At 32.1% G+C, this 14156-nt stretch overlaps 2 protein-coding genes across 2 annotated transcripts in view; one reads left to right on the top strand and one right to left on the bottom strand.

Moving 5' to 3' along the window:
- Positions 1-14156, bottom strand: part of LOC144848722 (low molecular weight phosphotyrosine protein phosphatase-like) — a 203424-nt gene that overhangs the window by 75136 nt on the left and 114132 nt on the right. The gene's annotated exons all lie outside the window — the stretch shown is intronic.
- LOC144848697 (uncharacterized) lies at positions 933-12955 on the top strand. The gene is made up of 16 exons (XM_078705547.1): positions 933-1063; positions 4539-4649; positions 4837-4992; positions 5368-5478; positions 5846-5974; positions 6338-6451; positions 7084-7227; positions 7666-7779; positions 8129-8272; positions 8611-8727; positions 9573-9707; positions 10116-10238; positions 10619-10750; positions 11019-11123; positions 11585-11688; positions 12022-12955. The coding sequence occupies exons 1-15, from the start codon at positions 997-999 to the stop codon at positions 11665-11667; spliced, it is 1785 nt and encodes a 594-aa protein (XP_078561673.1). The 5' UTR covers positions 933-996; the 3' UTR covers positions 11668-11688; positions 12022-12955.

Raw genomic sequence — 14156 nt, forward strand, 5'->3', positions numbered from 1 at the left:
AAACTTAAAAGTAAGCAGTAACTCATGTACTTTTGTATAAAGCCAGTGGTAGATGTAATCTACCGTGTAAACCCAACCTGTCTTTAGAAACGTACTCATGTTTCTAGAATTAAAGGTTGTGAATAGAGGGGAGTGTAACCGGATGTAACCCTCCCCCTGTTGTTTTCTGTCTGGACAGTCTAACCACTCTTCTGTAGCCTAACATTTCAAAGCAAGAAACCCTCGGTAAATTTAAACATGCAATGACATCATTGAAACAATTTGTATTGTTCTTCAAATTATTCAATCTATTTAATCAATTAGATTTTATACAAATTAAGCCAATCCAATAGTAACTAGGCCTACATAGGATGACGTTGAAAAATGATATGAACGAATATTTTATTTCATAAGTTAGGTATATATATTAAATTATTGGCTCTATTGGACACATTCTTCATTAGTATTACATAAAGGATGATTATATATATAGTTATAGTGTTTATCAAATTATTGAAACTAATGATTTTGTTGCTCAATTTAATTTTCAAAAATATCGAGGCAAATATGTTTTCATTTTTTTTCAAACAATCTTCAATCCATAAGATAAAATAACTGTTTTGATAAAAATAGAGTTGGTTTTCACTTAACCCTTTCTTAAATTGTCCTAATCAAATCTCAAAGAATTTACCATGCAAAAAATAGTTATCCTAGCCTGTTATACTTTAATAAGCAAAATGAAAACGAAAGGTGGGCTCCTAATTAAAAGTAAGCAACGTCTGCATATCTAATACCTAACTGATACCAATTATAAAACACACCTGACTGACTTAGATGCATCAAATGTCAATTCAACGACAGATTACCGAGACCTTTTGTGTTTCATAATATCGGGGCTAGAAAAGTTTTCTGTTTATAAACACAACAATTAGGGAATCATTGACATACCGTATACACCTGTGGAGCGACAAGTAAGTGAAGGCATTCCGGATTCAGTACTTGGCTTCTACCTTCAACATGTTCTTGCACCCACTGTTTGGTGTTATTTTGTTGTCCATTATTACAAATGTTAATGGCCAGGCTGGTAAGTTATAGCTTTTATTGGTTTTGATTGTAGCAATAGAATCAAATTTCTTAATGATATGGACAACATCATGTATTAGGAAGCGTTGTTCAGCAACTTTTGTATAATCTCAAAACAGTTAAATTAAACATAATGCTACTTTTACGAAGATTTCTATTTATAAATATAGTTAACTAATTGCTGCAGTTTTTTCAATTAGTAAATGCCGTTAAACCTCGAATTAGAGTTGTAGCTTTGAGGGTAATATGCTAAGCTATCGATCCAAATGTCTAGTTTAAATTAAGATTTCGATTCTGACATTAAACGCAACTACACTTACTAACGATTGGCTAAATGAGTATTTTCTGTATGTTTGTTCTGTGAAGGAATACTGTTGTTACCTGTGTGCTGAATTCTTTGATGAGATTTTTTGTTCATTTTCTAATTCGTTTAATTATTTACTTTCTTAAAGTCTATATTAAATATTGTCCAAAATATCTTTATTGGCCTTGAATTTTGTTACGCAAAGTTAATTTTGACTGAAAAATGGGATAATAATCCTAGTAAAATATTTTAGTTACCATGCATTTTCTCCCCTTTTAAAGATAATGATAATCTTTTCTGAAGTGGTAGTCTAAAAAATAGAATAATTTTAAACTTTTCAGTTTAACAAATTATTTAAGTATCCACTATTTAACAATTGTCTATGCATGCTTTATTAGTCGTGGGCAAACACGACTCTACAGCTCACTATGTCGGTCGGTTGGTCGGTCGGTTGGTTGGTAAACACTAACTCAAATTTGAGCACGCGACTGCAGCCATGTATATGGCCTTGTTTTTTTAGAGACGAACAATTCAAACCATATTTTATTGGTTCCTAGCTCGTATAAACGATACAATGAGTGTCACGTTTGAGGGTTTCTTTTGTTGATTTGAATACAAGTTTCATTATCTATTAGTATAATTATAGTTTTTCAGATTCTTCTTATAAAAACTAACTCAATATTATATTGATACACAAGGGAGTGTCAAATTGATTATTAGTTAACATTCCAGCGTTTAGGCTCCATGTTATGACTTCAGCTACTACTAGGCGATATTTGGCGCGAATCAAAATATTTTTTAGTATGTACCAATATTGAATATCTGTAATTTCATTTTTGTCGCGTGCCAGCCAAGTTGTTTTGACAAATAAAAATTGTTTGAACTATTAATTTCTCAAAATCAAACGGAATTTCTTGCACAAATGGTTGCGGCAAATGGAAAATATGAACAGGCCTACACATGCTGCAAATGCAGTGGGAAACAGGCTCGAGTGAAACACTTTTTGCAAAGATGGCTTTAATTTTAGTGAATTTGTTGTTATTCAATTATTTGTTGTGAACCCTTGTTAGGTTTTAAATTTACTATTTGTTATTGAAACTTGATAAGATATTCTTTTATATAATTATGTAATGAAGAATGAAGAGATACAGAGTTAAATAACATTTAACAAATGAACGACCTTATGATTTGTTATTGAAGTAGCAAATCTTATGAATGTTGATATTTGATATCTTCAGACCTTTTATAGTTGAAATAATAATGAAGGGCTATGAATTATATATAATTATTATTGTTATGTAACTTCAAAACAAATTAATAAAACCAATGAAAGCATTCTGTAATTTAATCTTCATGGCTGTTTTTTTTTATTTTGAAAAAAAAATGGTGCGATAATAATATAGATAATCCCTGTTTTGGTAGACCCTAATATGAGAACTTTTCCACTCCCCATTTTTATTATTTATACTACAGCCAGCCATAAACAGAGAAAAACCCTAAAAATGTCACCCTAAAACTAACAGATGTTCTAATATATAGTATAGGCCTAATACATAGGGTTTAATTTTTCTGAAAGCAGAAGCAATTAAAGTCTAGGTCTTAAAAGCCGAATAATCAGATGATACGCTTTGAGTAATCTCTTCCAAACGTAGGTTTTTATATAAACATTCTCGGTATTTAACATATTTCACGTATTTAAATGATGCAATATCTAGTGAAGAAGAGTAAATTAGATCAAATGGCTTTCCAAATAGTATCTCACCGACCTGGAATTTTAAGAGATACAATAGAAATACAATTGATTATCTAAGGTTATAGGCAAATAGTAAAGGAGTATATTTTATTGATCTCAAAATTATAGAAATTCATTTGCTGAACTGAAACAACGCAGACAAATCTTTACAAATAATGAATTAATATGAATATACACTATTTTCTTTGAACGTTTTATATCAATACAAAATATTAAAAAATGCAACTGAAAAATGTTGAGCAACCACAAGTCCATGTATTTTCTTTAGCATCACTGGAAAGCTAGGGAAAATACGAGGTGATTGTATTTTTCTTTAATTAGTTTGGAAATTGATACAATGTAAAATTAGAGGAAGCCATTTGCTATGCTCGGTGGTTTAGGCTTTGTCAATAGATGTTTATTAGAAAATATAAAAAAGAAGAGGAGGGGGTCAATTTACAAAGTTTTGTGACAAATATGGTTCCCATTATGTAAGTGGTAATTATCATATTTCACATAGATAATTGAGATTCCAGAAGATATTGTCTAGGTAAAATGTCCATTGGAGCGCATGAGACGATTCACTCTTATGAATACAAATTATCTGTGGTTGTGAATAAAATAACAATGATGACCCTGGTATTGGGGACGAGTAGGCCTATACATATTTTTTATTGTCAGCGGTCGGTATCAATATAGGCGTACCGCTATCAAGTTCAACAAATTATGTGCAAGTTATCCATCTCCTCTGAAAAAAGTTTTACCTTCAAATATTAATAACCTAAAGGGTAATTAATGCTCCTATATTGTATATAGTCAATTGAGTTTATTTAAACGATAGGGGTTTTGTATCGATAGAAAGGAAAAATGTTTTTGTAAAATATCCAATGAAGTGAAAACACTGTATTTAAGCGCACATTTGCCACTAACTAGGCATGTTTTTCAAATGGAAAAATTATTAGCCTGAATCAAAAGCGTCTGTTTTATTTGAGTTCTTTACGTGTTCATGAACACTTGTGCAAATCGAATAAAAGCAGACATGCGAAAAATTGAACAATAGTCATTTTTTAGGATTGTTAGTCGCGTGCAACGCGACTCTACAGCTCACTATGTCGGTCGATTAGTCGGTTGGTTGGTCGGTAAACACTAACTTTGAGCTCGCGACTACAGCCATGTATATGACTTTGGTTTTTTTTTGCGAAAATAGTATAGGTTCGAATGAATGTATTCACCTAATGTTCAACTGTATTCTAAGACATAAGCAAGAAGAGAATTGTACATAAATTATAACAAATCGTTTGGTGCACTAATTTCTTATGGTTATAAACACAATGTTTTCTTATTGAGATTTTTTTTTCACGCCGCAGACATATTTGCATCGCTGTTCATCATCTCTCTATATTCATAACTAACTTCATAAAATATAACTCTTCCTTTCAGCTTGTGGTGTAACTGATGGCATTTGTCAGAATGGTGGTACGTGTATGACCTCTGGCAATGCGTTTAAATGCGCATGTCCATCAGCGTACACAGGAAATTCCTGTACACAAAGTAAGTTTGGCCTGTGCCCTCGATGTTTCTTTTTTTTGCGAGAAACAAAATGGTACCAAAAACGAAACATATTATGATGTATTCTTGTTCTTTATTCATTCAAAACCTCAAAATTAGTTAACATTCAAACTCAATCACTATGTCATGTTAGAACGAATCAGAACATAATAAACATTTGCCTTTACAGGTGTGAATGTTCCATGTATTCAGAGTTCAATTACTTGTAGTGGGAACGGACAATGTGTTAACTTTGGAATATCATATTATTGCGTGTGTAATGCTGATTACATCGGGTACAATTGCGAGGCATCGACCAGTTCAAACATTATTAATGGCGGAAATGGTAGGAAGAACATACTAGTTTCTATTTGTATTGTTATTACAGAAAAAGCATACAAAAACAAGTATAACGCTCACTAGAATTCACAATTGTCCAATCAGCAACACGATTAGTCATTACTTGTATTTTAAAGTTGTTAGTTTGTTAAGTTGTCGTGATACTAGCTAGGTATATGTATTGCACGCCATGTGTGCCAATATATACACATTTTAAATCTAATTGTCGTCTACAACCTACAAATTAGCATTTGCCACTATCATCAACATTTCAATATTTCAATATTGACTAAAATAATTTTCAATACAAAATGTAACACAAACCGTTTATAGATTAATCTGTTTGTTTAAATGTCATCTTTTATTATAATTTCTGATACAGACGCGTGTGGTCTTTCTCCTGGACTTTGTTCGAATGGTGGAACGTGTATCAATTCTGGAAACGCGTACAAGTGTAAATGTCCCGATAATTTCGTTGGCAATTGCGATATAGGTACGTATGAATTCATGACATGCGTATATGCAGCACTATTTACTGTGCATCCAATGTAATATCTTCTATCTTGCACGCATAGCAATAAGTAGGCCCATGCAACCTGAAATCTCTCTATTCCATGACGAGGCGCAAGACGGTAAAGTCGCTTCATACCGCTATATTAAAGAAACTAATGCTTGGTTCCCACTAGAGACGCAACACAAGGACGTAACGCAACGTAAGTGAGTTGACCAATTACAAGCCATAGATTATTCGAACTGTCGCTTGTGATTGGTCAACACGCTTGTGTTGCGTTTACGTCCTTGCGTTGCGTCCTAGTGGGAACCAAGCTTAACCATTCGATTGTTCTAATTATACTTTACAGACGATCCAGATGCACCTTGCGCATCGAATCCATGTCTTAATGGAGGAACATGCATGAACGTCTTGACATCATTCACCTGTACCTGTTCCAGCTCATTTACTGGTTTATTGTGTGAAACTTCAGTACTTGGTGAGATAATTAGCTTGAATTTATGCTTTATATTATTTACTTTAGAAAAATAGAAAAAAATTGAAAATTAACATGCAAAATGTTCATCTACTAACCTTTTGAAAAGAAGAATATGTATACTGTATATCTCAAATAAGTTATGCTATTAGGTCTATGGAAGAACAGTCTGAGAGAGAAGTAACATGACAATGTCCATTGCCTGTCTTGTTTTTACCACAGCCAAGCATTCCTACATGAAGCGGTTGTATCACTGGCTACATCTTCTAGTTATCAAATTATGTCTTTTTTTAAAAATAGAAACAAAATTTTACAATTGAATCATTCTCTTCTTCAACTAATTCTTTATTGTAATTTCTGATGCAGATAATTGCGGCTTGAATCCTGGGATCTGTTTGAATGGAGGAACATGTATAAACTCCGGAAACGCTAACAAATGCAAATGTCCTGATAACTATATTGGAACTATTTGTGAAACAGGTATGAATACAATGATCTCACAAGTTACAAGTTTAAAATGCCAACACTCGTAAACGACTATACGTGCTGTACAGGTGTACATTGTAAACACGTTATGACTTATAATAAAACAAATATAATAAAAAAATATATATAATTTTTCTATGTATAGTACTTGTTTTGTTTGTTAGCACGATAGCGTCTACAATGTTCAAGTTATTCAAGTAATTTCGGTGTACATAGGTATATACTTACAGAACATGCCTATTGATTTTCAGGAAAATTGATATATTGGTCACCACACGAATTATTATTATTATATTAAAATCTGATCTTGTATCTTCCATTATAAGATATTTAAAAATAGCACGCTATTAATATAAAGTAGTGAGCCCTCTATCTCCGATTATAGTTTTCTTTTACCAAATACTTCACTCAGTTTCTGAGTGCTTCCATTGTCCTTGTTAGCTATAATTTCTCTACCAACACCGGAACGTTTATGGAGTATTTTCAACAGAATCATGTGGGAATAATTACATAACATGTAATAATAGTTTTCATAGTGGAAGATTCAAGTGAATTTTAGTGATGTATAACATTAAAAACTGCAGTTTAGTTGTATTATTGCACTTATTGTTATGGTTTTGTTTCAGAGACAACTGATAATCCTTGCTCTAGTAGCCCTTGTCAAAATGGCGGAACGTGCAGAAATATCGGTGCAATCAATAATTTGATATACGCGTGCACCTGTCCAATGTTTTACCATGGAGATAACTGTCAAGATTTCACACAATCCGGTAAATAAAATGCTCAATTGGTTTAAGCTGCAATAGAATTTACTCATGTTAATCTGCCTTAATGGTATGCCCACGGTATTCTTTCTAATGACTAGCGTACATTACCTGAAGTTAGCCTATGGACTTAAAGTGGGGTTTGATATAGTTGGATGCCATGTAACGTAGCTTTTGGTAGAGCCTATTCCGTAACGTAGAATTGTTACCACCAAACAGTAGTTTTAGATTCCTTGGTTTTAGTGCTCTATAACGTATTTTTTTATACCCCATACAAGAATGTTTTGAAAAACTGAAACGTACTGTGTTTTTGTTGCCATGTAACATAGTTTTATTCCTATGTAATGTAGTTTTGAACGTTTTTTTATATCTCGTAATTCAAAAACATATTTTCTAGTAAGTCTAGTATAAGTAAAATCCTTATTTTTTATATTTTATCTTAAGATATGTGTGGTTTATCAGTCGGTTTATGTTCAAATAGTGGAACATGTGTTAATTCTGGAAATTCATACAAATGCGAATGTCTGGGAACCTTTGTTGGAACCACCTGTATAGATGGTAAGTAACTTTTCCGATTTATAATCTAAAAACCCTCAAGAAAAGTATATATATTATATATATTATGTTGCTACTAAAATGGTATTATTAAAACTCTCTGCTGATAACATTATCATTTACTGACTTCTTAATCACATATTCTGCAAAGTTATGACGACATTTGCGTCCCATATGCAATTGGCACAGAAGGCCCAAACATTTAAAAAATCGACAAACAAAATCGCATAATTTTTTAAAAAGAAAAATGTATATACAGAAAGAGTTTAAAATTCCATTTCTAGTCACGCGGTTTTTAACACGGGGCATAATAGTATGATAGTACGTTAATTTTATATTGTCCTATTAATAGTTTCACCTACTGCACCGTGCTCATCAAACCCATGCCAAAACGGAGGTGTATGTGTGAACGTGATGCCGGATTCAACAACCGAATCATTCAGGTGTGATTGTGTTGGTACATTCACTGGTGTTCAATGTGAAACGTCTACTCTTGGTAAGTTTGAATTTACGATATCAATATCAATATGATTGGTTCTATACATTAGCATTTTTTGTTATATTTCTTTCTTTCATTTAAAAGTTTATTAATCTAAATATTCATTATATAACGCCAAAATAAAGATAGATTACTATCGTGAACTCATAGTCGTCATTGGAGCATGAACATTTGAAAATTAAGATGAACTTAGGAGTTTACAAACGAAGTAGAAATGCACCAATCCAGATTGTTAATAAATCTGTATTGCACAGCCAATCAAACTTACCATTCCAGTCATGTGATTGAACCGCACACACATTCTGTATAACAGGCTGTTGTTACTGTATTTTTAGATTATTGTGGAAGTAATCCCTTTTTGTGCAATGGACTTGGCACCTGTGTCAACAGTGGTAACTACTACAAATGTCTTTGTAATGCAGATGTGATGGGAGATGATTGCGAGTCTCTAAGTAAGTGGCCTACAAATGCAAACTAGGCCAAATAAATAAAGCTAAAGCTAGAGACCAGACAACGATAATATTGGGGTAAATTAGACGGGGAGAGATTTGTAATTGTACTGTCTGAGGTGATCTGGAAACTAATATAACTAAAAAATATATTTTAATAATTAAAATTGTAAATATAAAAACTATAAACATTTCTTTACGAGCGCCACCAGTATCATTTTGTTATTTCTTACGAGCGCCACCAGGAGTGGTCTTTTGTTATTCCTTACGAACGCCACCAGTAGCATTTTGTTATTCCTTACGAGCGCCACCAGTAGCCATCTGTTATCAGAGCCATATATATGGCTCTGTCTGTTATACCTTACGAGCGCCACCAGTAGTAGGATTTTGTTATTCTTTACGAGCGCCACCATTAGCCATCTGTTATTCCTTACGAGCGCCACCAGTAGTATGATTGTGTTATTCTTTACGAGCGCCACCAGTAGTCCTTTAATTGTTATTCATTACGAGCGCCACCAGTAGGTACTGCATTTGTTGTTCATTACGAGCACCACAATGTGTTTCTTATTTTTAAAAATATTATTATAGGTATGAAACGCCATAAATTCCAAAATGTTTTTTTTTTGTATGATTATTAACCTCGACTAATAATACATTACACAAAGTCTGCCGTGTTAATTAACCTTCTTTATAATTGGAAAATTAAAAATAAAACAAATAGGACACTTTATAAACTATAATATAAGTAAGTTTCTAAGGATCGTTATTTATTAGGTAAATAAAGACAACATAGTCGCTTTAAATGTTAATGAATAAAAATTCATAAAGATTATTATTTCCTTTAAAAGCTGATAATACTCCATGCTCGTCGAGCCCATGTCAAAACCAAGGAGTCTGTATGAATGTGGGTACAACATTGTTTACGTGTTCATGCGTCAATGGATACTCTGGAAATTTTTGTGAACAATCCCCAGGAGTTACAGGTATAGTACAAGAACAGATACGTTGCTTATATGTTTACGTCGATTGCATCAAGTGGAAAATGTTATTTTAAATACTGTTTGTCTAATTTAATAAAGTAAAAAATCCCAAACGCAACAATTTCAACAAAGGTAGAAAGTTATTAAATTTCACATTGGCGAAAAACACCTTTAAGCATCAGTTTAGGTGCATCCCAAAGAGTGCTAAGAAACAGGAAAATAAAAAGATCTCTGAACACTTTTTTTCAATAACCAAATAATGCAAATACATTTACTATTTGTATTTACTAAAAACAAACCACATTGGTCTAAATTATCTACCCTTTTACACGACACCGCGATTGGTTTTGACCAATCACAAACATTGATTTAAATTATTAACAGTACATAAGTTAATTTGATCGTTTATAGATTATTGCGGATCAAACCCTGGTGTGTGTACCACTATAGGCCTAGGAGAATGCGTTAATAGTGGAACATATTGTAAATGTTGTGATTCAAGCGGACTCAACTGTATTGCATGTGGTGTTAGTGGTAAGTATAGGCCTACTAAGCTTACAAGTTGCCTAACCTTCATAACACTTATGATATAACTACAAGAAACTTACTAGTTTGTTTTTAACAGTGTTGGATATAGCTGTGCCTATTTTAAATGTTTTTTAAATTTCTATATTTTTTATAATACTCGAGAAAATATATCTGTATCGGAAAAATCGTATAATAATAATTATATGTATTTTCTAAAAATAGAACGTATGAATATTTTAGATTTTTGGTGCTCTGGTTGGAGTTTTGAGTTTATTCCTTTTTTTGTGATTGAAAACCATATTACATTTTTGTCAGTAACAGTTGAACTACTAAAGCAAACTAATGTTCTTATTGTTTATTTTGATCTATTATTTTATGTTTACAAGCGATAGTCAGTTCACCGTGTTCCCCATCTCCGTGTTACGCCGGTGGAACGTGTACTGTAAGCAATGCAAACTTTGTATGTACGTGTCCAACAGGGACCTCAGGTAACAGATGCCAGTTAAGATTGCGAAGTGGTACGTGAGTTTAAGAATACTATTATTTGATAAACCCGGGTTTTAAATACGTCTAAATCTAATGATGTTCCGATATGTAAAAACATTTTTTAAATGGTGCTACATAAATATTTTGTTATGTAAAGTAAAGTAATTAATTTTTATTTCTTAACATTTTAGATAATTTAAAAAGACCCCACAAATATTTATAGAATTTATGCTTTAATTTTATCTTTCATTAAATTTGTGTTAATAAATATAAGTAACATTTTTTTTTTTGTCATTTAAGGTCCATTAGATTGCCCGGCGCTTGGATGTCCGACCGGAGGATCATGTATCAATTTCGGAACATACAGCGAATGTTACTGTACTAACAATATCCCTTGTCATGAGCGTAGGTTTAAATTCCTTTACTATGTTTAATATCTAATATTCAGGTCTCTAATGGATATCCGATGAAATAGCGTATTACTTATTGGGGATATTCATTAGCCTTGGTGCTAGACAGTGACTTTTTTTTTTAAATGCACACATTTTAATGGCGTACGGTACGTGAGCTATAATCGCGTCGCCGTCATTTAGTTAACGTTATACATTTTACATAACGTTTTACATTTAAATATAAAACATACAGAAATATGTACCGTATCATTTCAATTTAATTTCCTCGCTCTGTTTCGGCTGTTTACTGTGGAATAATAGTAGGATACAAGAATGTTTTCTTGTGAAAGCAATGATGCGTTAGATTAATGATTACTACAGTACGTAGACAAACGTAACACGTACGAATGAGCGAATAATATGCAAATGTATTTTTGTAAGCTCTGACGTATTTTAAATATTTACTGCACATAGATTTGGAGCCGTGTTCAAGCAATCCTTGTGGTTTTGGTCAGACATGTATCTATGAAGGCGGTTCCAACTACAGCTGCATGTAGCTGGAATGACTGATGTGTCATGTAAGTAGACATTATGTCCAAAACGTTATTTTGTTTATCCTTTTCATTCACTCGGTTATTCACGTTGTTATTTACTCGGTAAAGTTCATAATAGAGACGCAACAACAGGACGTAAGTGATTTGACTAATCAGAGGCGATGGATTATTCGAACGGTCACTTGTCATTTGTTAACTCGCCTTCGTTGAGTTACGTCTCTAGTAGGAAAAAAGCTTAAATAAAAAACATTGACATACGCTTTTCTTATTGCTCACATACGTTATAATGTATGCATTATTTAGCTTACATATTTTTAAACTAAATTGTTATTTTTACATTTGTGAAAAAAACAACAGGTGATCTGACGTCATTGAAAGTCTTTGCAAAAGATGATACAACGTCAAATGAGGGCGCTAAACATACAAGAAATCAGACTATTCAACAATTAGTCGTGTAACAGTAAAGAAAAGCTAGTTTGTCACACAACACACTAATAGTTTGTTTGAACTTCTGAACTTTATAACGTTGTTTAGGTTGATGAATTTTAGCATTATAAGCAATAATAAAAGACTAAGTCTTAAGTATTTCTTTATAGTGAACTTTTAATCCGAGTAGGTATAACAAAGCGGTAGTAGGCTACTATTGATTAAAATACTTTATATATAATAATAGCAAAATAGAATATTATTAAGGATTTTGTTGAGTTCCCTTTTTTCTACCTTAACATCCCGTTTGAAACATGTACTGAACAATGTTATCAAACTTTCGTAAACGTCATAGAATTAGAGCAAAACTTTAACGAAATATATTTGTATATTAGTATGTTCGATCCTGTTAATAGCCTGGTTTTTAATTAATACATATCTTAAAACATAAATCCAACGTAGTATCTGGAATCACATAATATACTTGCAATTATAATATTATTATTAAGGTGGGTGGTGTAGAGCGAAACTATATTAGTTTATATATGAATATATGTATTATACACTTATAAATAGGTATACATTTGTATCGATTACTGTAAATCAGTTCTATATGCATTTATAGCTGAAATAAAGAGCTAGAAGTATATAAAGCGGTGACCTTTAAATGTCTTTATTAAATATATTAATTATTATTTACATTGTAGCTTTTACATCATGTTACTTTCTCATTTTATGGTACACTGGTAACAACTTTTAAAGTTTCCAAACTATCTGTCGACCATTTTGACACAAACAATAACTTCAAAAATATAAATAATCTACCCTAGAGTATAACGACACTGTAATTCTTGGATGCCATTTACATTTTTTTTTAAATATAACTGTTAACATATATTATATTATTTATTTCTTTCCTATTGGTGGATTGGATACATGTTTGTTAATCTTGAATCTAAAAATAAATCATTATAGTAACAGGGATACTAATCATCACTACAAGGCTCACTATCACTGCGGCCCTTGAATTTAGACAAAGAGCGAGGAATGGGCTTGAACCCTACTATGAAATGCTTCTAATAAAATAACTTAGTTTGCCCGAGGGAATATTATTCGAAATGGTTACAATACAAATTATTCTCCACGCTTTGCAATAATTCTAATAGGCATTATAGTATTCATAATTTGTATATTTTTCCTGCGACAAAACAGGAATAAAACCAAAGAGTATACATGAACAACAACGTTTTTAAGTATGTTATATTTAGACCTATATATTAAAAAATAATAAATAGAGAAGGCGTAATTGGTATTTCAAGAAATGTGATTCATGACTATATTATTTTTTCGGAATGTACTGTGATGGCGTTAGTTTAAACTCTCTAGTTATGCCCGTTTAAGTAATACGTCATTCATAAATTACTCACGCATAACGGAGTGTAACTAGCGCCATCACAGTACAACCACGGAAATGATGGTGCACCTACAAAGTATACTTAAATAAAAGTAATATCGTAACCCATAAATGCCTAAATTCCTACAAGCATAGCCCCTGGTAATTCCATTTCATCTATGAATGAATTTAATTTGAACTCTGTGATGCATAGCTCTTTTTTCAAAGCAACACAAACCGTCTAAATCTGCCGACAATGATCTAGCATACATATATAAATAAAATATTATTTAGGGTGGTATACTTCGAACGGTTTTATTTTCTTAGACCTCATATGGATATACGCATAATTACACCTCTCTAGTCTCCTTTTGTTATTATCTAATATATTGAAATAGTGAATTTATTACCAGGGTTCAGAGTCAGAGAATATCTATTGTACCATACTCCCAATGAGTATACCATAATGAAAATATCTAGAGCATACATATAAATTAATCTCAACTTCAGGCACAAATTTCAGGGTCAGTCGATTTTAAGCCAATAATCTGGTGCAAGTAGGCCAATATATTACGATTCTCCCCGTACATTTAAAATCAGAATAAATACAATATTAGTTTTTAAACTTTTTAAACATAAGTTGGTTCCGATTTTTTTTTTACAGTTTCCTCAA

The sequence above is a fragment of the Antedon bifida genome, chromosome 7 (assembly GCF_963402885.1).
Source record: "Antedon bifida chromosome 7, ecAntBifi1.1, whole genome shotgun sequence".
Taxonomy (NCBI): Eukaryota; Metazoa; Echinodermata; class Crinoidea; order Comatulida; family Antedonidae; genus Antedon; species Antedon bifida.